Source organism: Oryctolagus cuniculus, chromosome 3 (genome assembly GCF_964237555.1).
Source record: "Oryctolagus cuniculus chromosome 3, mOryCun1.1, whole genome shotgun sequence".
Taxonomy (NCBI): domain Eukaryota; kingdom Metazoa; phylum Chordata; class Mammalia; order Lagomorpha; family Leporidae; genus Oryctolagus; species Oryctolagus cuniculus.
In genome coordinates, this window is record NC_091434.1 from 37,211,784 (window position 1) to 37,237,691 (window position 25,908).

A 25,908-nucleotide genomic window follows, 5' to 3' on the forward strand; every position below is an offset into this window, starting at 1 on the left:
TCTTTTGATTATAATAGCTATTTAAAAATGACAGCAACTTAACATTGATCATAAAGATAGTATATTAGTTTATTTTTTGTTCCTATAATGAAATACATGAGGCGAGGTACTTTAAAAAGGAAAGAGATTTGTTTTGGCTGATGGTTCTGGAAGTGCAAGGTTAGGGACCTCTTCTGGTGATGGTTTTCTTGCTGACAAAGTCCTGAGGCAACACAGAACATCACATGGCAAGAGAAAGAAAAAGCATTTGTCTGTGTGTGTCTGAGGTTTCTCTCCTCCTCATGAAGCCACCTGAATGTAATCATGGAGATCCCACTCTAATGACCTTATCCAATGTAATCATTTGCAAAGACTCTATCTGTGAGCACCTAGTCATTTTGGGTTTTCACCCTCTAATGTTAACATTGCTGATTAAATTTGAATACAGCAGCCAGTGATGTGGTGTAGCGGATAAAGCCACCACCTGCAGTGCCACCAGCATCCCATATGGGCGCCGGTTCAAGACCCAGATGCTCCACTTCCAATCCAGATCTCTGCTATTGTCTGGGAAATCAGTAGAAATTGGCCCACGTGCTTGGGTTCCTGCACACTCGTGGGGGACCTGGAAGAAGCTCCTGGCTCCCGGCTTCAGATTGGCCCAGCTCTGCCCATTGTGGCCATTTGGGGAGTGAACCAGCAGATGGAAGATTCTCTCTCTCGCTCTCTCACTCTGCCTTTCAAATAAATAAATCTTTTTAAAAAGGTACAGAAAATTTTTGAATATATACAGCCTTGGTGGACACTCAACCTATAACCAAACATAGAAAATATAAAAAAGTAAGCAAATAAGAAAAAATGGTAACAAAAACTAGATACTTACACTCCATTCCTCCTTACATTTTAAACTTTTGATTTCATACTTTACATATTTTTATTGCCTATCTTTTTACAAATTAATGTAGTTACTATAAATGTCTTGGTCTTCATAGTGAAAACACAGGTGGTTTATATACCTTTATATAGTTTATATACCTATATAGTTTACATACCTATATAGTTTACAATACTAGAGCAGTTTAAATTAATCTGTATAGCTACTCTTTTTTGTTTTTCATCTTTATTTTGTCTTTTATATGTTTTCTTACATGTAGGTTAATTTAATAAAATAATGATAACCTTTAGAGAGTAGTTTAAAATTTCTGGGGGTAGTGTCTATACTTAACAAAATAAAAAGTTGATAATCCATGTCAAACCAACCTTTTTTATTGTTTTTTTATTGGTGTTTTATTGGTTATTATTTAACAAATAATAAGAACAAAAAAATGTTTCCAACTGTACAGAAAAGGGCTATAACTAGTGAGTCTTAAAATGTCAATTTCACTCATATCTATTACATTTTTTGTGCTCTATTAGTTACTACATGTAAGGGAAAACATGTTATTTGTCTTTTTGGGACTGGCTTATTTCAGTAAGTATAATGGTTTCCAGTCACATCATTTTGTTGCAAAAGACAAGATTTCATTCTTTTTTATGGCTGAGTAGTACTCCACAACATACATATATATACCACATTTTCTTCATCCAGTCATTAACTGATGGTCATCTTGGTTGATTCCATATCTTAGCTATTGTGAATTGTGCTTCAATAAACATGGGGGTATAGATAACTCTCTCATATGCTGATTTCATTTCATTTAGGTAAATTTCCAGGAGTTGGATTGCTGGACTATATGGTAGATCTATTTTTTGATTTCTAAGGTATCTCCATACTGTCTTCCACAATGGCTCTATAAGTTTGCATTCCCACCAACAGGGGATAAGATACCTTTTACCCCAAGTCCTCACTAGCATTTATTGCTTTTTGATTTCTGTATGAGAGCCTTTCTAACTGGGATGAGGTGAAGCCTCATTGTGGTTTTGATTTGCATTTCCTGAATGGCTAGTGATTCTTAGCATTTTTTTCCTATGTCTGTTGGCCATTCTTTTGAAAAATTCCTATTTAAGTCCTTTGCTCATTTCTTAACTTGGTTGTTTGTTTTGTTGTTGTTGAGTTTCTTGAGATCTTTGTAGATTCTAGATACCAAGCCTTTATCAATTTCATAGTTTGCAAACATTTTTCTCCCATTCTGTCGATTTCCTCTTAATTTTATTGAGTGTTCCTTTTGCAGTTCAGAAGCTTCTCAGCTTAATGTAATCACACTTGTCAATTTTGGCTTTGATCACCTGTGTTTCCAGAGTCTTTTTCAAGAAGTCTTTTTCTATGGCAGTGTCTTGCAGAGTTTCCCACAACGTTCTCCTCTAGTAATGTGGTGGTATCAGGTTGTAGATTTAGATCCTTGATCCATTTTGAGTTGATTTTTGTATAAATTGGGGGTCTTGTTTGCATACTTCTTTGTGTGGAGATCCTGTTTTCCCAGCACCATTTGTTGAAGAGACTGTCCTTTCACCAGGGATTGATTTTAGCCCCTTTGTCAAAGATTAGTTGGTTGTAGATGTGTGGACTAATTTCTGTGGTTTCTGTTCTGTTCCATTGGTCTACATTTCTATTTTTGGGCCAGTATCAGGCTGTTTTGATTAAAACTGCTCGGTAGTATGTCTTGAATTCTGGTATTGTGATGGCTCCATTTGTTTTTGTTGTTTAAGATTGCTTTAGCTATTCAGGGTGTCTTGTGTTTCCATATGAGTTTTAGCATCATTTTTATCTAGGTTTGAGAAGAATGTCATTGGTATTTTGATTTGGATTACATTGAATCTGTAAATTTCAGTAGTATGGACATTTTGGTGACATTAATTTTGTGTCATCTTTCATTTCTTTAACGTTTTGTAAATTTCATTATAGAGAACTTTCATCTACTTAATTATTCCACACATATTTAATTTTTTGTAGCTATTATCAATGGGACTGATCTTATAAGTTCTTTCTCAGCCATGGCATTGTCTGCATATACAAAGGATATTGATTTTTGTGTGTTGATTTTATATCCTGCAGCATTGCTGAACTCTCTTATGAGTTCTAATACTCTGTTAGTGGAGTCTTTTGGTTCCCCTATGTATAGAATCATGTAATTTACAACCAGGGATAATTTAACTTGCTCCTTTCCAATTTGTAAAACTTTGATTTTTTTAGTGCCTAATTTCTCTGGCTAAAACTTCCAGAACTATATTGACTAGCAATTGTGAAAATGGGCATCCTTGGCCAGCGCCGCGGCTCACTAGGCTAATCCTCCGCCTTGTGGCACCAGCACACCGGGTTCTAGTCCCGGTCGGGGCGCCGGATTCTGTCCCGGTTGCCCCTCTTCCAGGCCAGCTCTCTGCTGTGGCCCGGGAGTGCAGTGGAGGATGGCCCAAGTCCTTGGGCCCTGCACCCCATGGGAGACCAGGATAAGTACCTGGCTCCTGCCTTCGGATCAGCGCGGTGCACCGGCCACAGCACACCAGCCGTGGCGGCCATTGGAGGGTGAACCAACGGCAAAAGGGAGACCTTTCTCTCTGTCTCTCTCTCTCACTGTCCACTCTGCCTGTCAAAAAAATAAAAAAATTTAAAAATTAAAAAAAAAAAAAAAAGAAAATGGGCATCCTTGTCTGGTTCCAGATCTCAGTGGAAATACTTCCAACATTTCCCCATTCACTATGATGCTGGCTGTTGATTTGTCATATATTTTCTTGATTTTGTTGAGAAATGTTCCTTGTAGACCCAATTTGCTTAAGGTTTTTATCACTAAAAGATGTTGTACTTATCAAATGCTTTCTCTACATCTATTGAGATAACCATATGGTTTTTGTTCTTCAGTTTGTTAATGTAATGTATCACATTTATTGATTTGTGAATGTTGAACCATCTCTACATACCAGGGATGAATCCCACTTGGTCCGAGTGAATGATCTTTCTGATGTGTTATTGGATTTGATTATCAAGTATTTTGTTGAGAATTTTTACATCTATGTTCGTGTTATTGGTCTATAGTTTTCTTTCTTTATTGTATCATTTTCTGGTCTTGGAATTAAGGTGATGTTTGTCTCATAGAAGGATTTTGGGAGGATTCCCTTACTTTCATTTGTTTTGAATAGCTTGAGAAGGATTGGGGTTAGTTCTTCTATAAATGTCTGGTAGAATTCAGAAATGAAGCCATCTGGTCCTGGGCTTTTTTTGTTCAGAGGGTCTTTATTACCGATTCAGTTTCTGTCTTGTTTATTGGTCTGTTTAGGTTTTCTGTGTCTTCAAGGCTCAATTTAGGTTGGTTGTATACGTCCAGGAATCTATCCATTTCTTCTAGGTTTCTCGATTTGTTGGCATACAGCTCTTTGTAGTAATTTCTGATGATTCTTTTTGTTTCTGTGGTGTCTGTTGTTAAATTTCTTTTTTCTTCTCTAACCTTATTTATTTGTGTCTTTTCTCTCTTTTTTATTTTGGTTAGTTGGGCAAATGATGAGTCAATTTTTTTTAATTTTTTCAAAAACCAGCTCTTCATTTCACTGATCTTTTGTAATTTTTTTTGTTTCAATTTTGTTTATTCTCTAACTTTAATTATTTCTTTCCCTCCACTAATTTTGGGTTTGGTTTGTTCTTGTTTTTCTGAGTCCTTGAGATGCATTGTTAGGTTGTTTATATGATGCCTTTCCAATTTCTTGATATAGGCACAATTGTTATAAACTATCCTGTTAACACTGCTTTTCTGTATCCCGTAAGTTTTGATATGTTGTATTGTTGTCTTCATTCATTTCCAGGAATTTTTGTATTTCCCTTTCGATTTCTTATATGATCCACTGTTCATTCAGTCTCCATGTGTTTGCATATTTTCTAGAGATTCTTAAGTTGTTAATGTCCAGCTTCATTCCATTGTGATCAGAAAAGATATATGGTATGATTTCAGATTTTTTTAATTTGCTGCAATTTGATTTATGGCCTAGTGTATGGTCTATCCTAGAGAAAATTCCATGTACTTTGAATGTGTATCCTTCAACTGTGGGATGAAATATTCTGTAGATATCAGTTAGGTCTGTTTGGTCTATAGTGTAAATTAGCTCTGTTGCTCCTTTGTTGATTTTCTGTCTAGGTGATCTGTCCATTGATGAAAGTGGAGTGTTGAAGTCCCTCATGATTATTGTATTGGAGTCTATGTCTCCCTTTAGATCTATTAACATTTGTTTTAAATAGCCAGACACCCTGCCATTGGGTGCATACACACTAATTATAGTCACATATTCCTGTTGAATTGATCTCCTAATTGTTACATAATGCCCTTCTTTGTCTCTTGTAACAGTTTTTGTGTTAATGTCTATTTTGTCTGATATTAGTTTTGCTACCCCTTCTTGTTTTTGTTTCCCATTAGCATGGAACATCTTTTTCCTCCTTTCACTTTCAGTCTATATGTATCTTTGTTGGTGAGATGTGGTTCTTGTAGGCAGCAAATACATGAGTCTTTTTTAATCCATTCAGCCAGTCTATATCTTTTTTTTAAAAAAAAGATTTATTTATTTAATTGAAAGTTACACAGAGAGAAGAGGAGAGAGAGAGATCGATCTTCCATCTGCTGGTTCACTCTCCAAATGGCCATAATGGCTGGTGCTGGGTCAGGCTGAAGCAAGGAGTAAGGAGCTTCTTCCAGGTCTCCCATGTGGGTGCAGGGGCACTAGTACATGAGCCATATTCTGCTGCTTTCCCAGGCTCTTTAGCAGGGATCTGGATTGGTAGTGGAGGAGCTGGAACTGAAACCGATGCCCATATATGATACCAGCATCACAGGCGGCAGCTTTACCCACTACACCACAGTGCCAGCCCAAGTCTACATTTTTTACTTGGAGAATTTAGGCATTTACATTGGTTACTATTGATCTATTGATAAGTAACAACTTGGCTCAGCCATTTTCCCATAAATATTCCTATTGTTTGAATTTCCTTTGTACTTTTACTAGGGTCTGGTGCTTTGGCATAGTAAGTTAAGCCTTTGCCTGCAATGTTAGCATCCCATATGGGCACCAGTTCAAGTCCCAGCTACTGTGCCTCTGATCCAGTTCTCTGCTAACGTTCCTGGGAAGTCAGTGGAAAATGGCCCACATTTGGGCCCCTGCACCCATGCAGGAGACCCAGATGAAGCTCCTGATTCCTGGCTTTGGCCTGGTCCAGGCTGACCATTGCAGCCATTTGGGCAGTGAACCAGTCAATGGAAGATCTCTCTCTCTCTCTCTCTCTCTCTCCCCTTCTCTATATCTTGCCTTTTCAAATAAATAATTTTTTTTTAAATTATGTTTTCTGGTCATGTCTATTAGGAATTCTATGTTCTTCCTGGACTTGGATGTCCCTTTTATTCTCCAAAGTAGGGATGTTTTCTGTTATTATTTCACTGAATAGGTCTTATAATCCATTCTCTCTTTCCATACCTTCAGGAACTCTTAAGACCTATATGTTGGGTCTTTTGATAATATCACATAAATCTTGAACATTGTTTTTAATTTTTCTGATTTTCTTATTTTTTTTCGGCCTGAGATATCTCTAAAGACTTGTACTCTAGCTCAGATATTCTTTCCTCTGCCTCACCAAGACTGTTTTAAGGCTTTCCACTGTATTTTTTATTTGACATACTGAATTCTTCATTTCTAGTATCTCTGTCTGATTTTCTTCCAAATCTCTATCTCACAGGAAAATTTCTCATCCATGTCATGTATAGATGTCTTCAAAACATGAATTTGCTTGTCATTGCTTCTGAGTAATCTTGTGATCATTCCTTTGAATTCCTTTTCAGGGATTTCATCAATCTCCTGCTCTTCACATTCTAATATTAAAGTGTTGTTGTGTTCCTTAGGGGGAGTCCTCATTGTTCTTGTTTTTTATATGTCTGCATTTAGTTTTAGGCTTTTGTGGAAGCACTTGTTTGTTTTCTGCACTGATGGGTTTTATTTTTGAACTATCCTCTGTGGCTTAGTGGAGGGTCTGCTCTTTCAGTGATTAAACATAGGCATGGGCTGAGTGGGGCCTGGGAGCTCTGGTAAGTGCTCTAAGGCGGGGTGAGAATCCAGGGTGACACCCAAGTTGTGTGTGGTAGATCTCCTTATTGTCAGTGGGGGGTAGTTTATGATTATTCCTGTTTGTGTCATCATAACCTCACCTGTCTTCCAAGGTGATCCATTCCTGGGGTTAGCCCACAGTGCATATCACCCTCACACACGCTGGTGCCTGAACCACACAAAGGATCTGGACAGTCCTCAGTGTGAGCACGGAACCCTCTGCAGTGACTCTCCCCAGGTAGTCAGGGAGCTCTGAGACTGCTGCCAGACACAGTGATTGCCCAGAGGCCCGCGCTGTATACCTCACACCCTGTCATGCAGTCATAGCATGCAAGGCTCCCACAGTCATAGGGTGCCCGGAATCCTCTGTAGTCCCACAAGCCTCCCCCATCCAGAGAGCAGAGGCACTCCCCGAGCCGGCTGCCTGTGGCGGTTTGAGCCCCAGAGCCTGTGACAGGTTGAGAGGTTGGGAGTACCTCACAGTCCTAAGTGGGTGTCTAGCCCCCTATCAACCTTCCCAGCCAGACTCAAAGTCAGTGTAAAACGTGGATTTTTCCCTCTGGTAAATTCCTCTCGTCACGTGTGTGAGAGCCACCACTGTCTGTACTGGTGTCAAGATGGTACCTTCTTTCCACTGGTCGCTGGGTGCCATTGCGGGGGGTGGGGAGAAAGAAATGTGCTTGTCCTTTGCTGGATTGGTGGGTACTCTGCCTGCCACCCCCCTCCCCCACAACTAGAGCTCCAAGCTGGACTCAAAGTCGGTGTGGTCCTCCAGGTTCTCCCTCATGTACGTCACCTTGCTCTCCAAAGCTGGCATCTCCTCCAGCCCCCGGCTGTGGGAGTCATGTGTGGTGTCCCTGCTCGCTGCTGTGTGGCATCCCTCTTCTTGCTGGAGAATTTCCACTGTAAACCTCTCCAACTCTCCCCTAAGAATCCGCTTCCTCTGCTTTGCTTCTGCTCTCTTCCCCGGGTCAAAATCAGCATGTCTTTTCCCTATTCAGCTTTCTTGGAAAACCCCCTACATAGCTACTCTTAGCAGTAAATTTTATATCCTTCAATGTTTTCTTGTTAGCATTTCTTCTAGCATTTCATTCTTTACCATTTTTTGCAGGGCCAATCTGGTGGGGATACATTTCCTCAACTTTTGTTTGCTTGGGAATGTCTTTATCTCCCCTGCATTTCTGAAAGGATAGCTTTCCTGAATACAGTGTTCTTGGTTAGCAGGATTTTTCTTTTTCTTTCAGTACTGGAATATCTCCGCTTACTCCCCCTGCCGGCCTGTAAGATTTTAGCTTCGAAGTCTGTTGTCAGGTGAATTGGAACATCCCGATGTTATTTCTGTTTTATGGCTTCTTTGAGAATTCTGTTTGTCTTTGACCTTTGAGAGCTTGATTATCATCTATCTTGGCATAGATTTTGTTGAGTTTAAATTGATTCATGACCTTTGACCTTTCTTAACCTATATTTGTATCCTTTTCTAGGTTTATGATGTTTTCTATTTGAATATCTCTTTAGCATTCTCAAATCCTCTTGAATCTCACTAACCCAAATATTTACTCTTGTAACACTGTCCCAAAGTTTTCTTTTTTTTATTTTTTATTATTTAAAATTTTTTTGACAGGCAGTTAGACAATGAGAGAGAGACAGAGAGAAAGGTCTTCCTTTTTCTATTGGTTCACCCCCAAAGTGGCCACTACGGCCGGCGGGTTGTAGCCAGTGTGCTGCACAGATCCAAAGCCAGGAGCCAAGTGCTTCCTCCTGGTCTCCCATGGGGTGCAGGGCCCAAGCACTTGGGCCATCCTCCACTGCCTTCCCAGGCCACAGCAGAGAGCTGGGCTGGAAGAGGGGCAACCGGGACAGAATCCGGCGCCCCAACTGGGAGTAGAACCCGGTGTGCCGGTGCCGCAGGCGGAGGATTAGCCTAGTGAGTCACGGTGCCGGCCCCAAAGTTTTCTTAATATTTTTTCATTCTGAGGCAGGCATTTGGCACAACATTTAAGCTGTCACTTGGAGCACTTGCATACCATATTGGACTGCCTGGGTTCAGATCCTGGCGCAGCTCTCCATTTTTGCTTCCTGCTGATGTACATCCTGGGAGGCAGCAGGTGATGGTGAGTACCTAGGAGACCTGGATTGAGTTCCTGGCTCATGGTTTTGGCCTAGCCCAGACCTGGCTGTTGCATGCAGATATTTGATCAGCCAATAGGAAGTCTTCCTCTCTCTCCTTCTGTCTCTCCCTCTCTTCCTCACTTCCTCTGTCTTTAAATCTTTCAGATTACTAATATAAGTATTTTTTCATTTCTCTTTATTCTTTTCACTCCTCTGATGATGTATTTTGAAAAAGCTGGACTTCAAGCTCACTAATTGTTTGTTTTGCTGTTTATGTCTTCTATCACATTTTTCATTTTTCTAGTACTTTTCAACTTGAGGTCTTATGGTTGATCTTTTTAAAAATATTTACTTATTTATTTGAAAGGCAGAGTTACAGGGAGAGAGAAGGAGAGACAGAAAGATCTTCTATCTACTGATTCACTTCCCAAACGGCTAAAGTGAACTTAAATGGCCATTGTAAGTTGGTTTATGCTGTCCTCCCAGAAATTTTAAGCAGACTCCTTGTTTTCTCTGAGCCTGTTGTTACTGCTGCTATTTCAGGCTAGATGGCACCCAAAGCCCAGGTTTTCCACAAGTCTTCAGTTGCTATGTTGTCATTCTTCCTGCACTAGAATGTGCCTGAAGCCCAAGTTGATCACAAACCCATAGTTGTTGTATTGTCCAGGATGGACTAGGGAAGTGCCTAAAAAGGGTAGTCTGTCCTCGCCGACCTCCACCTGGCGCCCATGTGAACCTGGTACCCTCATCCACGGTCACTTGCCTGTGGTGAGGTGCTGCAGTATTCTGCCTGGCAGTAAGCCTTCTATAAAGGGACCAGCCCAGGCTCCTCAGCAATGACTTGGTGCCTTCCTCCTTCTTCTTGCCCTCAGTGGACAATGACTCTTTCCATGTTGGGTTGGCGGGGGTTGGCGGGGGTGGGCTGGGGGTGGGGGATGGTGTGTGGTAGGGATGGGTGGCCGTGCTGGATCACAATTCTTAAAGACCAGCACAAGGCCCAACATGCTATATAGCCCATGTGCTGCTGTGTTGTGCTTGTGGCCTAAGACTGCTGCAGCTAGCTGAAGGAGATACTGGCCAGATGCAAGTCCATCCTGCTGGGTTCCAGCAATGAGGTCTTAGCCTGGCTTTAATGTGAGTCCAGAGGCTCCACTGTTGGGCTGCAGCCTGGGACAAGCCACTGGGATCTGCTTAATGTTGGGTTTCACCAGTCTGGCACTGAATTCCATGGCGACGTCCTATGCTTACTTCACTGTTCTACGCAGATGGAATCCTTTTCTGTATCGTGCTGTCTGACGTTGAGGGAAGGGCCATGGAAGCAGTCTTTCTTCCACCAGGCTCCCATAGATCCTAAGGTTTGGCTCATGGGCCTTGCCTGGTACCAGTCTTCAAATCTAAAGCCTACATTTAATTCCTTCTTCTTCCCTTAAGCAGGGGCAGCTCTCTCCATGATGTTTGAAGTTGAGGGAGGGGTGAAGCAGGAACTCTTTCTCTCTTGCCTTCTTCAATACATCTTTCTTATTATGCTAAAACTCTGGAGATCTCTAGGGAAGGGAAGGGGAGGGGAGGCGAGGTAGGTGAGGCGAGGCTCAAATGGGCCTTTCTGTGGGGAGAGGAACTGTGGAACTCTGCTGCTGTCTTGCCCTGCCTCCTAGCCTCCACCTCTTAAAGGGCCCCAACTTCTCAATGTCGCCATGCTGGGGACCAAGCATCCTTAACATGAACTTCTGCAAGACAAAGCACATCCAAGTGCAAACCATAGAATTCTCTCACAGGGTAAAGTTTTTGCAAATACGACTTTCAGTTAAGAATCTTTTTTTTTTTTTTTTTTTTTTTTTCTGACAGGCAGAGTGGACAGTGAGAGAGAGATAGAGAGAGAGAAAGATCTTCCTTTTGCCGTTGGTTCACCCTCCAATGGCAGCCAAGGCCGGCGCATCACGCTGATCCGAAGGCAGGAGCCAGGTGCTTCTCCTGGTCTCCCATGGGTGCAGGGCCCAAGCACTTGGGCCATCCTCCACTGCCTTCCCTGGCCACAGCAGAGAGTTGGCCTGGAAGAGGGGCAACCGGGACAGAATCCGGCGCCCTGACCGGGACTAGAACCCAGTGTGCCGGCACCGCGAGGCGGAGGATTAGCCTAGTGAGCCGCGGCGCCGGCCTCAGTTAAGAATCTTGAGATGAGATTTTCCTAGATTATCTGGGAGGACCCTAAATGCCATAGTAAGTGACCTTTTTAAAGAGAAACAGGGAGATTAAACACACAGAAGAGAGGGCATTATGCAGACAGGCAGGGATTAGAGTTACATTGGTACAAATGGAACAGTGATGGCAGCTACTAGGGCCTGAACAAGCAAGGAAATAACATCCCCGAAGAGCCTCCCAGTGCAGCCCCGGCACTGTGATTTCAGATTCTGGCCTGCAGAGCTGTGAGAGAATGAGGGTGTTATTTGAATTCACCAGACTTGTGGTCATTTGTTTCAGTAGCCACAGGAAATTAACACTGATCATATACTAATTTCATTTTTTTTGTTGTTTTTATCTCTTTGTGGAGTGTTTATTTTTTTCATTTGTTCCATTGATCTGTCTGTTCTGTTGCCAGTACCGAGTATCCTGTTTTGATTACTAGGGTTCACATTCAGGTTTATTTTATTCAAGTAATTTATTATTGTATTGAAGTTGTGCATGTACATGACATTTCAAAATCAAGTGGTATTACAGGACTATGTGTAAAGTAGTCCTCCCACCTCCAGGCTCCAGTGGCTTCTCTGACCCTCCATTTCCTTTGTTATTTCTGTCATACTTCTGAATCAGGTATTTATAAACTACTATTTGACATATTAATTTTAGGCTCTGTGTACTTATTTTTCATGTGGACTTAGATATTCTTTTTTTTTAAAGATTTTATTTATTTATTTGAGATGTAGAGTTACAGACAGAGAGAGGGAGAGACAGAAAGGTCTTCCATCCACTGATTCACTCCCTAAATGGCCACAACAGCCAGAGCTGGGCTGATCTGAAGCCAGGAGCCAGGAGCTTGTTCCAGGTCTCCCAAGCAAGTGCAGGGACCCAAGGACTTTGGCCATCTTCCATTACTTTCCCAGGCCATAGCAAAGAGCTGGATTGGAAGAGGAGCAGCCGGGACACGAACTGGCACCCAATGGGATGCTGGCACCACAGGCAGAAGCTTAGCCTGCTATGCCATAGCGCTGGCCCCTGGACTTAGTTACTGTTAGCCATACCTGTCTCTCACTTCTTCTTCCTCATCATAGCCATAGTATAATTTTCATTAAATCAAGTAAGTGTTCTCATGATGCATTGAACCAGCTGAATAGGGTTCTGTAACCATGCCTTCTCTTTTGAATATTCTTTGCATTTATCTCTATTGTGTTAGCAATGGCTTTTTTAAAGTATTACCTAACTTTCTGAGTACTTGCATTGACTTTTTCCCCAGTTACTCTAACATTTTTGCCACATGTCTGTGAATAATATGCTGAAACATATCAGTTATGTTTTTTCCCTGGAAACTTGCTTTCCAGAGCCCTTCATCTTCCCCCTGGGATGGAAACGGCTTGCTCTGTGGTTATTATCTGGAGCCTCCCTTCATTGCAGCAAAAACCATATGGGAAAGAAACAATACAAGTTTTCCTTCAAATTTTATGTGTCAGAACAATATCATACTTATATCATATGGAAGCTTCCCACATTCCCAAGATTGAATTCTCTTTTTGAGCAGGCATTGGGCACAGCAGTTAAGCTACCATTTTGGATATCTGCCTCCCATACCAGAGTGTTTGGGTTTGAGTTCCAATTCTGCTCTCCCTTCCAGCCTGCTGCTAATAATCACCCTGGGATGCAGCAGGTGATGTTCAGGTAGTTGGGTCCTGCCGCCCACGTGAGAGGCCTTGGTGGAGTTCCTGTCTCCTGCATCAGCCTGGCCCAGTTCTGCTTATTGCGAGCATTTGGGGAGAGAACCAGTGGATGGAGAATCTGTCTGGTGCTGTTTCTCTGACTTTCAAATAAATAAATAATCTTTGTGTTTTCCAAATCATTTCCAGCCAAGTTATCCAGGGTAGCATATGAGCAAATCAGCAGTTAAACAATCACTAGTTGCATTTGCTTAGAATATAGGAGACCCAAGGAGAATGTCCCGAGAATATATGGAAAAGTGGATAGCACTATGCAGTTTACATTTCTTCTATTTTATACATTTTATTTAAACCTACTTTGATATTAATATGACCATTCTGATTCTGTTTTGTTATTTATATGATAGATCTTAATTTATACCTTTATTTTTTCTATGTTATTTTGTTTTAGTTATATCTCAAATACCATATAGTTGGATTTAGTTTGTTTTTGTTTTTGTTTTTTTTTATTTGAATTTTTTGTATTTTAAAGCTTTCAGGGCCAGTGCTGTGGTATAGTAGGTTAAGCATCCACCTGTGGCACCAGCATCCCATATGGGCAACAGTTCGAGTCCTGGCTGCCCTGCTTCCAGTCCAGCTCCCTGCTAATGGCCTGGGAAAGCAGTCGAAGATGGCCCAAGAGCTTGGGCCCCTGCACCCACATGGGAGACTCGGAAGAAACTTCTGGCTCCTGGCTTCGGATGGGCTCAGTTCCGGCCATTGCAGCCATTTGGGGAGTGAGCCAGCAGATGGAAGACCCCTCTCTCTCTCTCTCCCTCTCTCTCTCTCTCTGTCTTTACCTCTCTCTGTAACACTGCCTCTCAAATAAATAAAAGAAAGCTTTCGTTTATTGCACTAAATAATATAATTGTTCTTATTCTGTCATCTTGACTAATATTGGTTGTTATTTTCGCTTTTTTTTTAAGATATACTCTATTTATTTGAAAAGCAGAGTTAGAAAAAGAGAGAGAGAGAGAGAGAGAATGAATGAATGAGTGAATCTTCCATTTCTGGTTCACTTCCCAAATGGCTGCAACAGGCAGGGCTGGGCCAGGCCAAAGCCAGGAACCGGGAGCCTCATCCAGATCTCTCACAAGGGTGGCAGGGACCCAGGCACTTGGGCCATCTTCTGCTGCTCTTCCAAGGTGACTAACAGGGAGCTGAATTGGAAGTGGAGCAGCTGGGACACGAACCAGAGCCCATATGTGCTGCCAGCCTTGCAGACAGCAGTTTTACCGACTGAGCTTCCACCACGATGCCAGTTCCTCTTTGAATGATTTTTGAAGAAGGTTTTGTATCTGAATCTTTGCATACTTACAATGTGTTCATCTGACTTAGCAATTATAACTGTGGAAAGTCTTCCCAAGGATATGATTTTTATATGTAGAGGCATGTGTATAAGTTTCTTCATTTGGCAGTATTATCACAAAAAAAAATTAGAAAAAGAGTCTGAAAATAATCAAAATAGAATTATTTCCAGCTATAACTGCAAAATTGTAATTATTAACTTTGTCACCTAGCTGAAATTACAATTATAAATCTTTCTGTTTCTTATACATATTGTAATTATAACTTTTGGTTATATAAAGTAAGCATTAGCATGTTTTGCTGTAACTATTAGTATTTTACTTAATTGTTTTCAGTTTGTGAGTCAAATACTGACTAGCTACTTATTATTGAAAAGGCTTTTAAGAAGTATAATTGTAGCGTTTTTGTTTCAGTCACTCCATGGATTCCTTTGGGCAGCACAGGGCAGAAGAGCAGCAGACAGTCGTCAGCAGGATGCAAAAGAAATACTGGAAAACCAAGCAGGTCTTCATCAAAGCGACAGGCAGAAAGGAGGATGAGCATGTGGTGGCGTCCGATGCGGACCTGGATGCTAAACTTGAGGTGAATGTCAAGATTCTGCGTGTTGCGTGTAACTAGTTATTATTTGGGGAGCAACAACAAGGTTTCACACTGAAGGACAAAGGCAAATTTGATAATGGAATGTTTACTTGCATCCAACGATGAATTAAAACTTCTGGATAAAAGGTCACAGTTCTCACAAATTGCAGAACTATCATCTAAATTATGTAAATTATGAATTAGGTAATTTCTCTGGCACATATACTGTAATTTTAATTCCTAACTGGGAGCATATACTCATTTAAATCGTGTCATGCTATTTTGTAATACTGCAGTCTGAACTCCTATACTTCACTGAAATAAACTAATTGAAATCAAATAGTGACTGAGGATAAATTAAGATTTATTGTTTCTATTATTAAGTAATAAGGTTTTTGGAATGCTTCAGTAATGCCATTTTGGCTCTGGTTTTCATTTTAAACAACAGAAATAACTGCCATAAGACAATTTGAAACCTAGAAATGTTGTATGCTTTTGAATAATTAAGATTATTAGAGCAATGTCTCATGTAAATTAATGAAAAGTCTGGATTTTTAAATGCAGTTATTCATTCCATATACATATATACTAATTTAATATAGCTCTTAAATGGGCAGGGTTTCTTTTATTCTTGAAATATAATCATTATGTTGAGACTCTAAAAGTATGTGTATTAAGTAGGCCTTGATTTACTAAGTATTTTCATTCTGCAAAAAGTAAACTTATGGCATTATCATAAGAAATATGAAAATAGACAATAAGTTAAGAAGCTTTAACTATCTATGTCAAAAAGTATTTCTCTTTTGATTCAATAACATGGAAAAATAAAAGAATTTTATTATGGTAAGTAGTGTACCTTTTCACACTAATAGAACGTGTCATTGTTTCCATATATATTCCCACATAAGTTGATGTTTTTGTAATCTTCAAATTGTTACATAACACTGTGACATATTTACAATCAGTGTAAATTTATTAGATAATTGTAATCAACCAAGTATTTTCTCCCACATTTGTACTATTTTTTAAAACAGTAAGAAATATTTTCATTATAAAAATGAAAAGCAATATGTTATAAGCCTTGCAAAGATCCACTGGGGGAAAAATCAGCCATAATCACTTCATTCTAATAGAACTATCATTTTTGTATGCTTTTCAGGTCTTCCATATGCATTTAAAATAGATTTTTAAATTTGAAATTCAGAAAACAATTCAAACACATCTAAGCTTATATGGAAAACTGATGGTTGCTTCTTCACTAAGATTTTAGCGTGTGAGTGTCAATACTCTATAGGTTTGATCAGCATCAAAATAACAGTAAAATTGTTGCAGAGATAGAATATTCAGATTTCTTGATGATATTGGGAATTTATTTGATAATTAAAGGATTAGGGCTTAATATTACACTGCCATATCAAGATCTTCTTGAACTAAGTTTTAAATTCTCCGCATTGTAGGACTTTTTGAGGAGGCTGTACTCTAGAAACTGTGCTTGCTTGTTTATCTGAGAAAACCAGAATCTATATGTGTGTGTAAAGAGTTATGTGTATAAAGTATTCTCATCTCAAGTTTTCATGTGCTTAGCTTTGAAATGAGAGTCTACTGGATATTTTTTTTTTCCTGCTAGAAGTTAGCAATAGTTGTAATGAAAGGATTAAAGTTCCTGGAAATTACCCAACAAAAATAATCCAGAAGTAATTTGTATTTGTTGTTGTGACACATTATTTTTATAGCAAATTCACTGAACTTTTTCCTTAGACCAATATTTGAAAAAAGACAGATTCAGAGTTAATACTTTCTAAGGTTATATCTACTTTCTTAATGTGTGGTTGGCAATATTTGGTGCAGTTTATATTGGATTTGACTTTTTGCCATTTAGATATTTTGGAGCTGAGGGGAAGACAAACTCCAGTTTTAATTTTTTATTGCTTTTGTGGATTTATCACCATTTTTGTAAACCTCTCGAGGGAAATCTAAATGTGTTTTCTACATCAGAAATAAAACCACAGATGAACTACAACACAGCCAAGGGAAATAGACATAATATTTATAAAGTAGACAGTACATACTTATAAGAAACTGTTCTTCTTTTGAAGTACTTGTAACAGTTCTATTTGTTTATGGTTCTTTAAATTGTCCTAATAACATTTATATTTCAAGGTTTTTCACTCCATTCAAGAGACATGCACTGAACTTCTGAAGATAGTCGAGAAATATCAGCTAAGACTCAATGGTATGACATCATAGATATCTGATCATTCCCATTTAAAATAAATAGTACTGTAAATTTTTGAAAATGAAAATTAGTAGTTTATTGAATATTTTGTGAGTAGTTTTTATGGTAAAATATGAATATTTGTAGCAAAATCTCCAGTATCCTCCTCTTCCTTCTTCAGTTCAGTAAATCCTGGCCTGGACTCATTTTGCTGCCCAGAGTCTTAAGTGGATTTGCTTTCATCACCTAGAAACACATTGCTTCTCCCTCTCCCTTTCCCCCTCCCTCCCTGTCTCAGCCCCTATTTGCACTTGCCCTTGCAGCTGACTCCCATTGCTAAGCTCTGCTTCACCCTGGCTGTATGCGGGGTCTCCCTTCCCTTCCTTCAACCTAGTCAAGTTCTCGTTCCTACTGCTGCACCAGTTTTCTCATCAATGTCATTCACAGTTACATTCGATGACCAATTCTCAGCACTTATTTGGTTTACCACATTTTTTAACATAATTGATTATTCCTCCTCCTAGATGCACTTGCCCCACTTGATTTCCAGGCACCACATTTCCCTGCTTTCTTTCTTTCTTCATACTCAGCATCCTGCCTTTGCTGGATTTTTCCTTCCTCGACTTCTTCAGGTTGGAGCTCAATCTTTGACTGTCTTCTTCAGCTTTAGGTACAGTGTCCTACGGATAAGGCTCCTTTTCTGATACTGGTTACCTTTCTGATTGCATTTCCTAAAACATGCGCTTCTTCAGCCATACTGATCTGTTTCCCCATAGGCATGTTTGCATAGTAGGCTCCCTAGCTCCCCTTAGGTCATTTGTCAAATGCCATCTTTTTATTGAGGCCTTCTCTGAACTCCATATATTAAATGCAGTTCCATTCTCCCTCATAACTCTGTCCACTTAATAATATTCAATATATATTTATCTGTTTTTCTAGAATATGCTCTCCTGAAGGATAAGATTCTGTCTGTTTTGTCTATTTTTGGGTCCCCATAGGCTAGAAACAATGTCTAGCATGTAATCAGTTCTCAATAAAGATTTGCTCAATGAAGGAATGACTTCCTTGTGAAGCTATGCAAATTAACCTCATCCCTTTATAATCATAGCTCATCTATTGTCCCATTAAAGAAATGTGGTATGGCATGATTATGTGAAGTGTTTTTGAGCACTTTCCATGTTCAGGGCTATGTGCTTTCTCCAAGGAAATACAAGTAGTTTGGGAAACAACCTTCTGTAACAAAACAAGAGGTGATACAAATCTTCAAAAATTTCATGGAAAATGCATATTATAAAAAGCACATGTATTTTATAATTTTAATTCATTTTTTTTAATTCCTTATTCTGTGGCCTTCTAGAGATCCCATTATGTAATTGAATTGAGAATAGTTATCAAGTCATAACTCTATAAATTCCTAGGTATAAAAAAATAACTAGGGAATAGAGTAATCCATAAAGGCAACTCCATAGATGAGAACCAAGATCAAACTTAAAGGGTTTTTAGAAGTTGAATATGTGGAGAAAAGAACAGGTTTGGAGTTGAGGGAGTCAACTTAAAGAATGAGAACAGCCTGGGTAGGCAGAGGAGTTTGTAGTTGGAACCAGGAGCATAAAGGAGCAAAGGGATTTGGGGGTCAGATTAATAAGGACCATAAATAGCAAGCAGCGCAAACCATCACAGTCACTGGGCCAGGCAAGTCCTGTGCTGGAAATGGAGATGTCAGGAAGCAATGGTAAATTGATGTGTCCTGCACTTTGCCTCAAAAGCACTAGATCTTTTAGCACACTGTCAGCATTTCAGGATAAGGAAGAGACACTATACTTTTTCTAGATTGTGTACAAATATGTGACTTCTTGAGACTTATTATTTCTTGATGATTATTATTTCTTGAAGACCATTAATTCATCTCCTGTTGTGAATAACATCAGACAAGTGCAGATTAGCGCTGTGACAGAGCTTTATGGGAATCACGTGACTGTGGGAAGAACACAGCGGGGTGGGGTCTCCACATTTTTGGCAGGTGGATCTCAACACAGAAGCGGCTTGGATTCAGCCTTATCTGCCCTTTATGTACTGATGAAAGTAAGGTTCATACTGACTCATGTTCAGCTGCTGCTGGATAATGAAGTATTCTCAGGTGTCAGAAGGCTTTCTGAATCAATACAAAAATGAATAGTTTTCTAGTAGTTTTCATCGAGGTATATTTTATAAAGTTCTAAGCCAAAGGAAGTGTGTAATCTGTGCATCAGTTGACTAACCAGAATATTACATTAACAAGAGTCCCTGAATCCCATCCACTAGCGATCAGGTTAGTTGTTCATTGTATGGTACATATGGCACATGGTTTCCTTAAAAATGGTACTGCAGGGTGTGTGGCCATCCTGCTGCCTGACATCACCACACTCTCCTTGGGTCACCTTGTGGGTGCAGCAGGGAGGAGCAGTTGGAGTGAGGACCCAGCATAGGAAAAGGCCCAGTTCTGTGGCTGTTTGAGAGGTGCCAAACTTTCCTTTCCATTTTGAACTTCAGTTTTTCTGTCAGTATTCTGGGGAGAGGGCAGGTACATTTGTTGTCATTTTGTTCCCTTTAAGCTCACAATTTGAACACACTATGGGCCTCCCTCTTTGTCAGTCTTTCTGTAGTTAGAGGGTCACGTGACACTAGAACTGTGTTTCTAAAACTCTGATGAAAGACCAGTTTTCTTGTTGTTGTTGTTTTTTACTTCCAATCTATTGTAAACTGATGCTTTCATACAATGCAATAAAAATTGATTTTTAAGAAAAATGAAATTTAAAAACATGCAAAATATAAGCTCACTTTTCAATGATTCGATTTGGTAGACTTAAACTTCTCAGTTAAATTGGTAACTGTCTCTGATACAGCTACTTCCATGTCGTCACAGGCTGGTAACAGATGATTCTGGACTGGCGCTGACCGGTGGCCCCTGCTTTGAGCAGCAGTGCCGTGGCTGGCAGCTTTAAGGGTTTCTGCAGCAGAACTCTGGGTACTGTAGGTCTGGAGGTGCTGAGCACAGGAAACTGAGGCCAGGATGGAAGTCAAGAGCAAATTAAGTTGAAGTAGGAAACAAGCACTTGTAAGGAGTAGTCACCCTAAGTGCACCTCTGTGCATTTGCACTGCTCATGACTATTTCATTTTGAACTTTTTTTTTTTTTTTTTTTTTGGTCACTAAAGATTAATTTTCCCAAAGCCAGTTTCATAGGTTCACTGCATCAAAACCATCTGTAGTATGTGTAAAAACCAGCTCTCCAGGCCTATAAAATAAAGTCTCTGGAAATGGAGCCCTGGAATTTACATTTTTAAAATGTTTCTCTCAGAGCAGATGCTTAACCAGCAGTTAAGATGATGCTAAGAGGCCTGTGTCCCACATCAGAGTGCCTGGGTTTGGTACGTGGCTCTGACTCCTGACTCCAGCTTCCTGCTATCACAGAGCCTGGGAGGCAAGAGGTGATGGCTCAAGTATTTGGGTTCCTACCACTTATGTGGAAGAACTCAATCATGCTCCCAGCTCCAGGCTGCAGCCCTGGCCCAGCGCCAGCTGCTGTAGGCATTTGGAGAATGAACCAGCAAAAGGGAGCTCTTTCGCTCACTCTCTCTGCCTCTCGCATCAACAACAATTTAAAAATAAAATGTCTCTCCACTTCCTCCCACAAATAATTCTTAGTATACAGTTTCTTCTGTGAGAATTTTAGTTGTGTATATGTTTTAAACAAGTAATGAAATGAACAATTAACTGTGCTGTAATTTTTTTTTCCTAGTTATATCAGAGGAAGAAAATGAGCTAGGACTCTTTTTAAAGTTTCAAGCAGAACGGGATGCAACTCAAGCTGGCAAAATGATGGATGCCACTGGCAGAGCACTCTGTTCTTCAGCCAAGCAAAGGTTTACTGTGATTTTTTCATCATCTTCGTGGACTTAAGTTTGTTTGGAAAGGTCACCGATCATTCCAATAAAGAATTAAAGAGAAACTTGAGCCATCTTCAAAAACTTCATGGAAAATGTGTATTATGAAAAAATATACAGGGATTTCATAACTTTTTTGCACCAAAACTTATCTTTTAATTTCATTTCCTAAGAACTTTTTGAAGTAACCTTATATATTGCACTGTATTATTGTTCTGATGTCCAATTATTTGTACTCAAGTAATTCTTTAAAAATTGTTGCTCTTGGTTGCTTAATTTCTAGCAATAATCTTTAGGCCTGTATTTATATTTAAGTGGTCTAATGTAACAGTCAGAATATATAACACTTTAAATATGTGCATTTCTTTTTTAAATTTAAAAAAATTTTTTTTATTTTTATTTTTATTTTTGACAGGCAGAGTGGATAGTGAGAGAGAGAGACAGAGAGAAAGGTCTTCCTTTTTCCGTTGGTTCACCCTCCAATGGCCGCCACGGCTGGTGTGCTGTGGCCAGCGCACCGTGCTGATCCGAAGCCAGGAGCCAGGTGCTTCTCCTGGTCTCCCATGAGGGTGAAGGGCCCAAGCACTTGGGCCATCCTCCACTGTACTCCCGGGCCATAGCAGAGAGCTGGCCTGGAAGAGGGGCAACCAGGACAAAATCTGGCACCCCAACTGGGACTAGAACCTGGTGTGCCGGCGCCGCAGGCAGAGGATTAGCCTATTGAGCTGCTGCGCTGGCTAAATATGTGCATTTCTGTGTTTTCTTCTTTGATATTATGCTTTCTCTGAGCACAGTGAAACGTTTTAAAAAGAAGAATTTTTTTTCTTTTTAATTACATACTTTCCATTGATCATTTCCCAATTTCTTAGTATAGTAATACCTTTTGAAAATAATCCTATAATTACCAAATGTAGGCCGAATCTTTGCATTTCAGAAGAAAAATAAAAACAGGCCTCACTAGACCTGCAGTGATCCACTGCTTTGGTGGATCTTTTCTGAAACACCCTCAGCGCAGAGTTCCATCTTGAAGGGAGTGAGGGATACTCAGGACAGGCCCTCTGACTCCTCCAAGTGAAAAGTAGAGCCGAGGGGTTGGTTTGATTTGTGTTTCGTGGATGTTTTCTTATCCTATTCCACATCTGCTAAGAATTGCATACTCACTAGTTCTTCTAGCATTTTATGGGCTCTTGGAAACCCAGGTTTCCTCTAAGTTTGTCAGAGGAAAGGCTTTCTATGAATTGAGTTATGCCTCATGAACCAGGTCATTTGTTACCCTTGGAACTCTTGTAAATGGCAGATTACCTGGAAGGCTGTTTATACATGGGTTAGCATTCACTGTTAAAATAATTTCCTAAGCTTAAAATAGAAGCACTAGAGTTTAATAAGAGAGCGATATAGACACACCTGTATGAATGAGTTGAAGTTGACTGCAATTTCCTATCTGCTTTCTAACCCTCCTTAGGCATTTTCATAATTTCCTATTTGTAGACAGCAAAATATGGTTTATGATTGGTTTAAACTTTTGTTTTGCTTTGCTTCGCTTATGGGATCCACAACCTTCTGATTTTCACCTCTCTGCCATTAGATTGGCCCTGTGTACTCCCCTGTCTCGTCTTAAGCAAGAAGTGGCGACATTCAGCCAAAGGGCAGTGTCTGACACCTTGATGACAATTAATCGGATGGAGCAGGCACGCACAGAATACAGAGGCGCTCTGCTGTGGATGAAAGATGTATCCCAAGAACTGGACCCAGATACCTTAAAACAAATGGAGAAGTTCCGAAAAGTATGAAAATGTGTCCTTTTCCTTTTCCTGATATGTGAAATATGGAACTACAACAAAATAATCAAAATTCAGCGCCGTGGCTCACTTGGCTAATCCTCCGCCTGTGGCATCGGCACCCCGGGTTCTAGTCCCAGTCGGGGTGCCGGATTCTGTCCCGGTTGCCTCTTCCAGTCCAGCTCTCTGCTGTGGCCCAGGAAGGCAGTGGAGGATGGCCCAAGTGCTTGGGCCCTGCACCCCATGGGAGACTAGGAGAAGCACCTGGCTCCTAGCTTCAGATCGGTGAAGCGGCCATTAGGGGGTGAACCAACGGAAAGGAAGATCTTTCTGTCTCTCTCTCTCACTGTCTAACTCTGCCTGTCAAAAAAAAATTTTGGCTCATAAATATACTTTATATTTCTATGACACATTAAGATACTTCTAAAAATGATCAAAATTGTAAAGTGGCAAATATTTTTGAAAAGCCCATTTTATTATAAGTTCTTGATTTTGATTGAAGTGCAAAAGGTTTTCTACTTTTGCTTTGCACTCTTTGACATCAATCTTTTATTTATTTTTATTTTCATCTACTCGAAAGGCAGAGCAACAGATAGAGGGTGAGAGATAGCATCCATCCACTGATCACCCCACAAATGCCTGCAAGAGCCAGGGCAGGACAAGGACAAAGTCAGGAACTCGCTCCATCTGGGTCTCTCTTGTGGGGAGCAGGGGCCAAACACTTGAGCCATCATCTGCTGCCTTCTAGGACACACTAGCTGGATCAGAAGCAAAGTAGCTGGGACTCCTGCTGGCACTCTGCAATGGGCATTCCAAGTAGCAGCTTTACCCACTATGCTGTAATGCCCTTCCTTCCTTCCTTCCTTCCTTCCTTCCTTCCTTCCTTCCTTCCTTTTTTTTTTTTTTTCTTCTGAATTTGAGAGGCAGTGGACAGAGAGGGACAGAGAAAGAACTCCCATCTATTATTTCACTCTAAATGTGTGCAACAGCCAAGTCTGGCCTGGCACTTAAGCCTGGAGCCAGGACCTCCATTCAGGTTTCCCACGTGCATGGCAAGGACTCAATTACTTGAGCTATCACTGCTGCTTCCCAATGTCTGTGTTGGCAGGAAGCTGGAGTCAGGAACTGGAACCAGGAATCAAACCTGGGGACTCCAGTGTGGGACACGGCTATCTTTACTACTAGGTTAAATGTCTGCTCCCCTATTAACCTTTTCAATTAACTCTTCTATCCCCCTCAGATGTAACTGTTGCTTACTTGGACTTTTGGGATTTGTTTACAGGAAGAAAAGTGTTTATTACTAAGGGGAGCATACATAATTTAAGTAAAAATTTATATATAAAAATGATTGTTAATTATAAGAAAACATGAATGTTATCAAGGTTGATTTCATTCTGCCACAATGCAAAGTTTGACCACATATTTTGTAAGCAACTATCCATATATGGACATATTGTTTTGCTAAATAAATTCTTTATTATAGGAGCTGGCACTGTGGCACAGCAGGTTAAAGCCATGGCCTGCAGCGCTGATTCGAGTCCCAGATGCTCCACTTCTGATCCACTTCCCTGCTAATGTTCCTGGGAAAGCAGTGGAGGATGGCCCAAATCCTCAGGCCCCTGCACCCACGTGGGAGACCCGAAAGAAGCTCCTGGCTCCTGGGTTCAGCCTGGTCCATCTGGGTCATTATGGCCATTTGGGGAGTGAACCAGAGGATAGAAGATACTCCCTCCCTCTCTCCTTCCCTCCCTGCCTCCCTCTTCCTCTGCCTTTCAAATAGATAAATCTTTTTTAAAAAATTCCTTAAAAATTACTTCTTATTATATTATACATGTTATGCCCTAAATTTACCACATGAATAATAAAACTGCTTTATTCATTCATTTCATGAATATATAATAAAATATATAATATGTTTATAATATAATGTATAATAAAAATCCTGCTATTTACTGTGAAGGAGCCTTTCCCCTGTGCAGGTGCTGTAAGTGTTTGCCTCATCCACTACTGCCGGCGATCCTGTGAGGCAGGTGAACACGAGGCACCAGGCCACAGCAGCCCCTTATTCCATCCCCTTTACAATCCTTGACAACTAGAATAAAGTCCCAGGAATGGTTGTACAATAGTGTGAGTGCTCTTAATGCCACTGGGTAGTACACTTTAAAATGGCTAATTATATGTTATGTGAATTTCACTCCAGTTAAAACAAAAAGCAAGAATACAATCCCAGTCTCTGGAGAACCCCAGCATGGTCTGACTCCTCAGCCATTTGCAGACACATCTGAAACTTGCTGCCTGTGCTCCAGGATGGATATCCTCCACCCTCTTCCTTCCTGTTCAGCAAGTGTGATAAGCTCCTCACTCCCTTCCCACACCCAGGACCTTTGTCCTTACTTTTCCCTGGTCCTGGAATGCTCTCCCCAGGGTCCTAGCATGGCCTGCTCCTCATCTTTCTGTCCCCGTTGAAGCATCGTGCATGATCTCCCAGGGACTTTTCCTGAAAGTAGTCACCAGTTCTGTTTACTTGCTATCTTGGCAACCTGAGATTATCTTATATGTTTGTTTACTTCTTTTATTTTCTTGTGCCCCACTACCCAAGGATAGTGAGGCAAGACCATTGTTGTATTCACAATTTCCCACTGAATAGAACAGTACCTTGCACATAAGAGACACCCTATAGATATTTGTTGACTGAGCGAATATTTTTTGTTTTTGTTTATGTCAAGGGAACAGATTTCATGTGTTTCATAGATACAGTTTTTAGGGCATAATGATGCTTCCCACCTTTGCTCTCTCTAAAAGTTGAATACTCACACTACCTGCTGGCATATGACTCGCTCTATATCCAAGAAATATGTATATATTTAAATTGATAAATACCTGCATGATTCATCAATATTATTGTTTCTCCACATTTTAGTTGATTCCGTTTATTCTTCTACTGTTAGTTAAATGCTGTCCATAAGTAATTTCAGATGTTTCTATTTGAAATACATTTTTGCCTGCTTAATTATATACTTTCCACCCAGCACTTCATATTTTCTCAGCATACAGATATTTACTGGAAAGAATGTCCTATAATTATTAAAAATAGTCAAAATCTTCATCTATCAT

The 25,908-nt window shown here is 40.3% G+C and overlaps 1 protein-coding gene across 10 annotated transcripts in view; it reads left to right on the top strand.

The window, feature by feature from the left end:
• ICA1L (islet cell autoantigen 1 like) overlaps positions 1–25,908 on the top strand; it is a 94,788-nt gene that overhangs the window by 22,736 nt on the left and 46,144 nt on the right. For all 10 annotated transcript variants that reach the window (XM_070070361.1, XM_070070365.1, XM_070070363.1 and 7 more), the window contains 4 exons: positions 14,714–14,882; positions 17,040–17,112; positions 20,872–20,995; positions 22,602–22,800. In XM_070070361.1, the coding sequence (XP_069926462.1) occupies positions 14,721–14,882; positions 17,040–17,112; positions 20,872–20,995; positions 22,602–22,800 (558 nt within the window). In that variant the 5' untranslated portion in view covers positions 14,714–14,720. The remainder of the gene's footprint in view (positions 1–14,713; positions 14,883–17,039; positions 17,113–20,871; positions 20,996–22,601; positions 22,801–25,908) is intronic.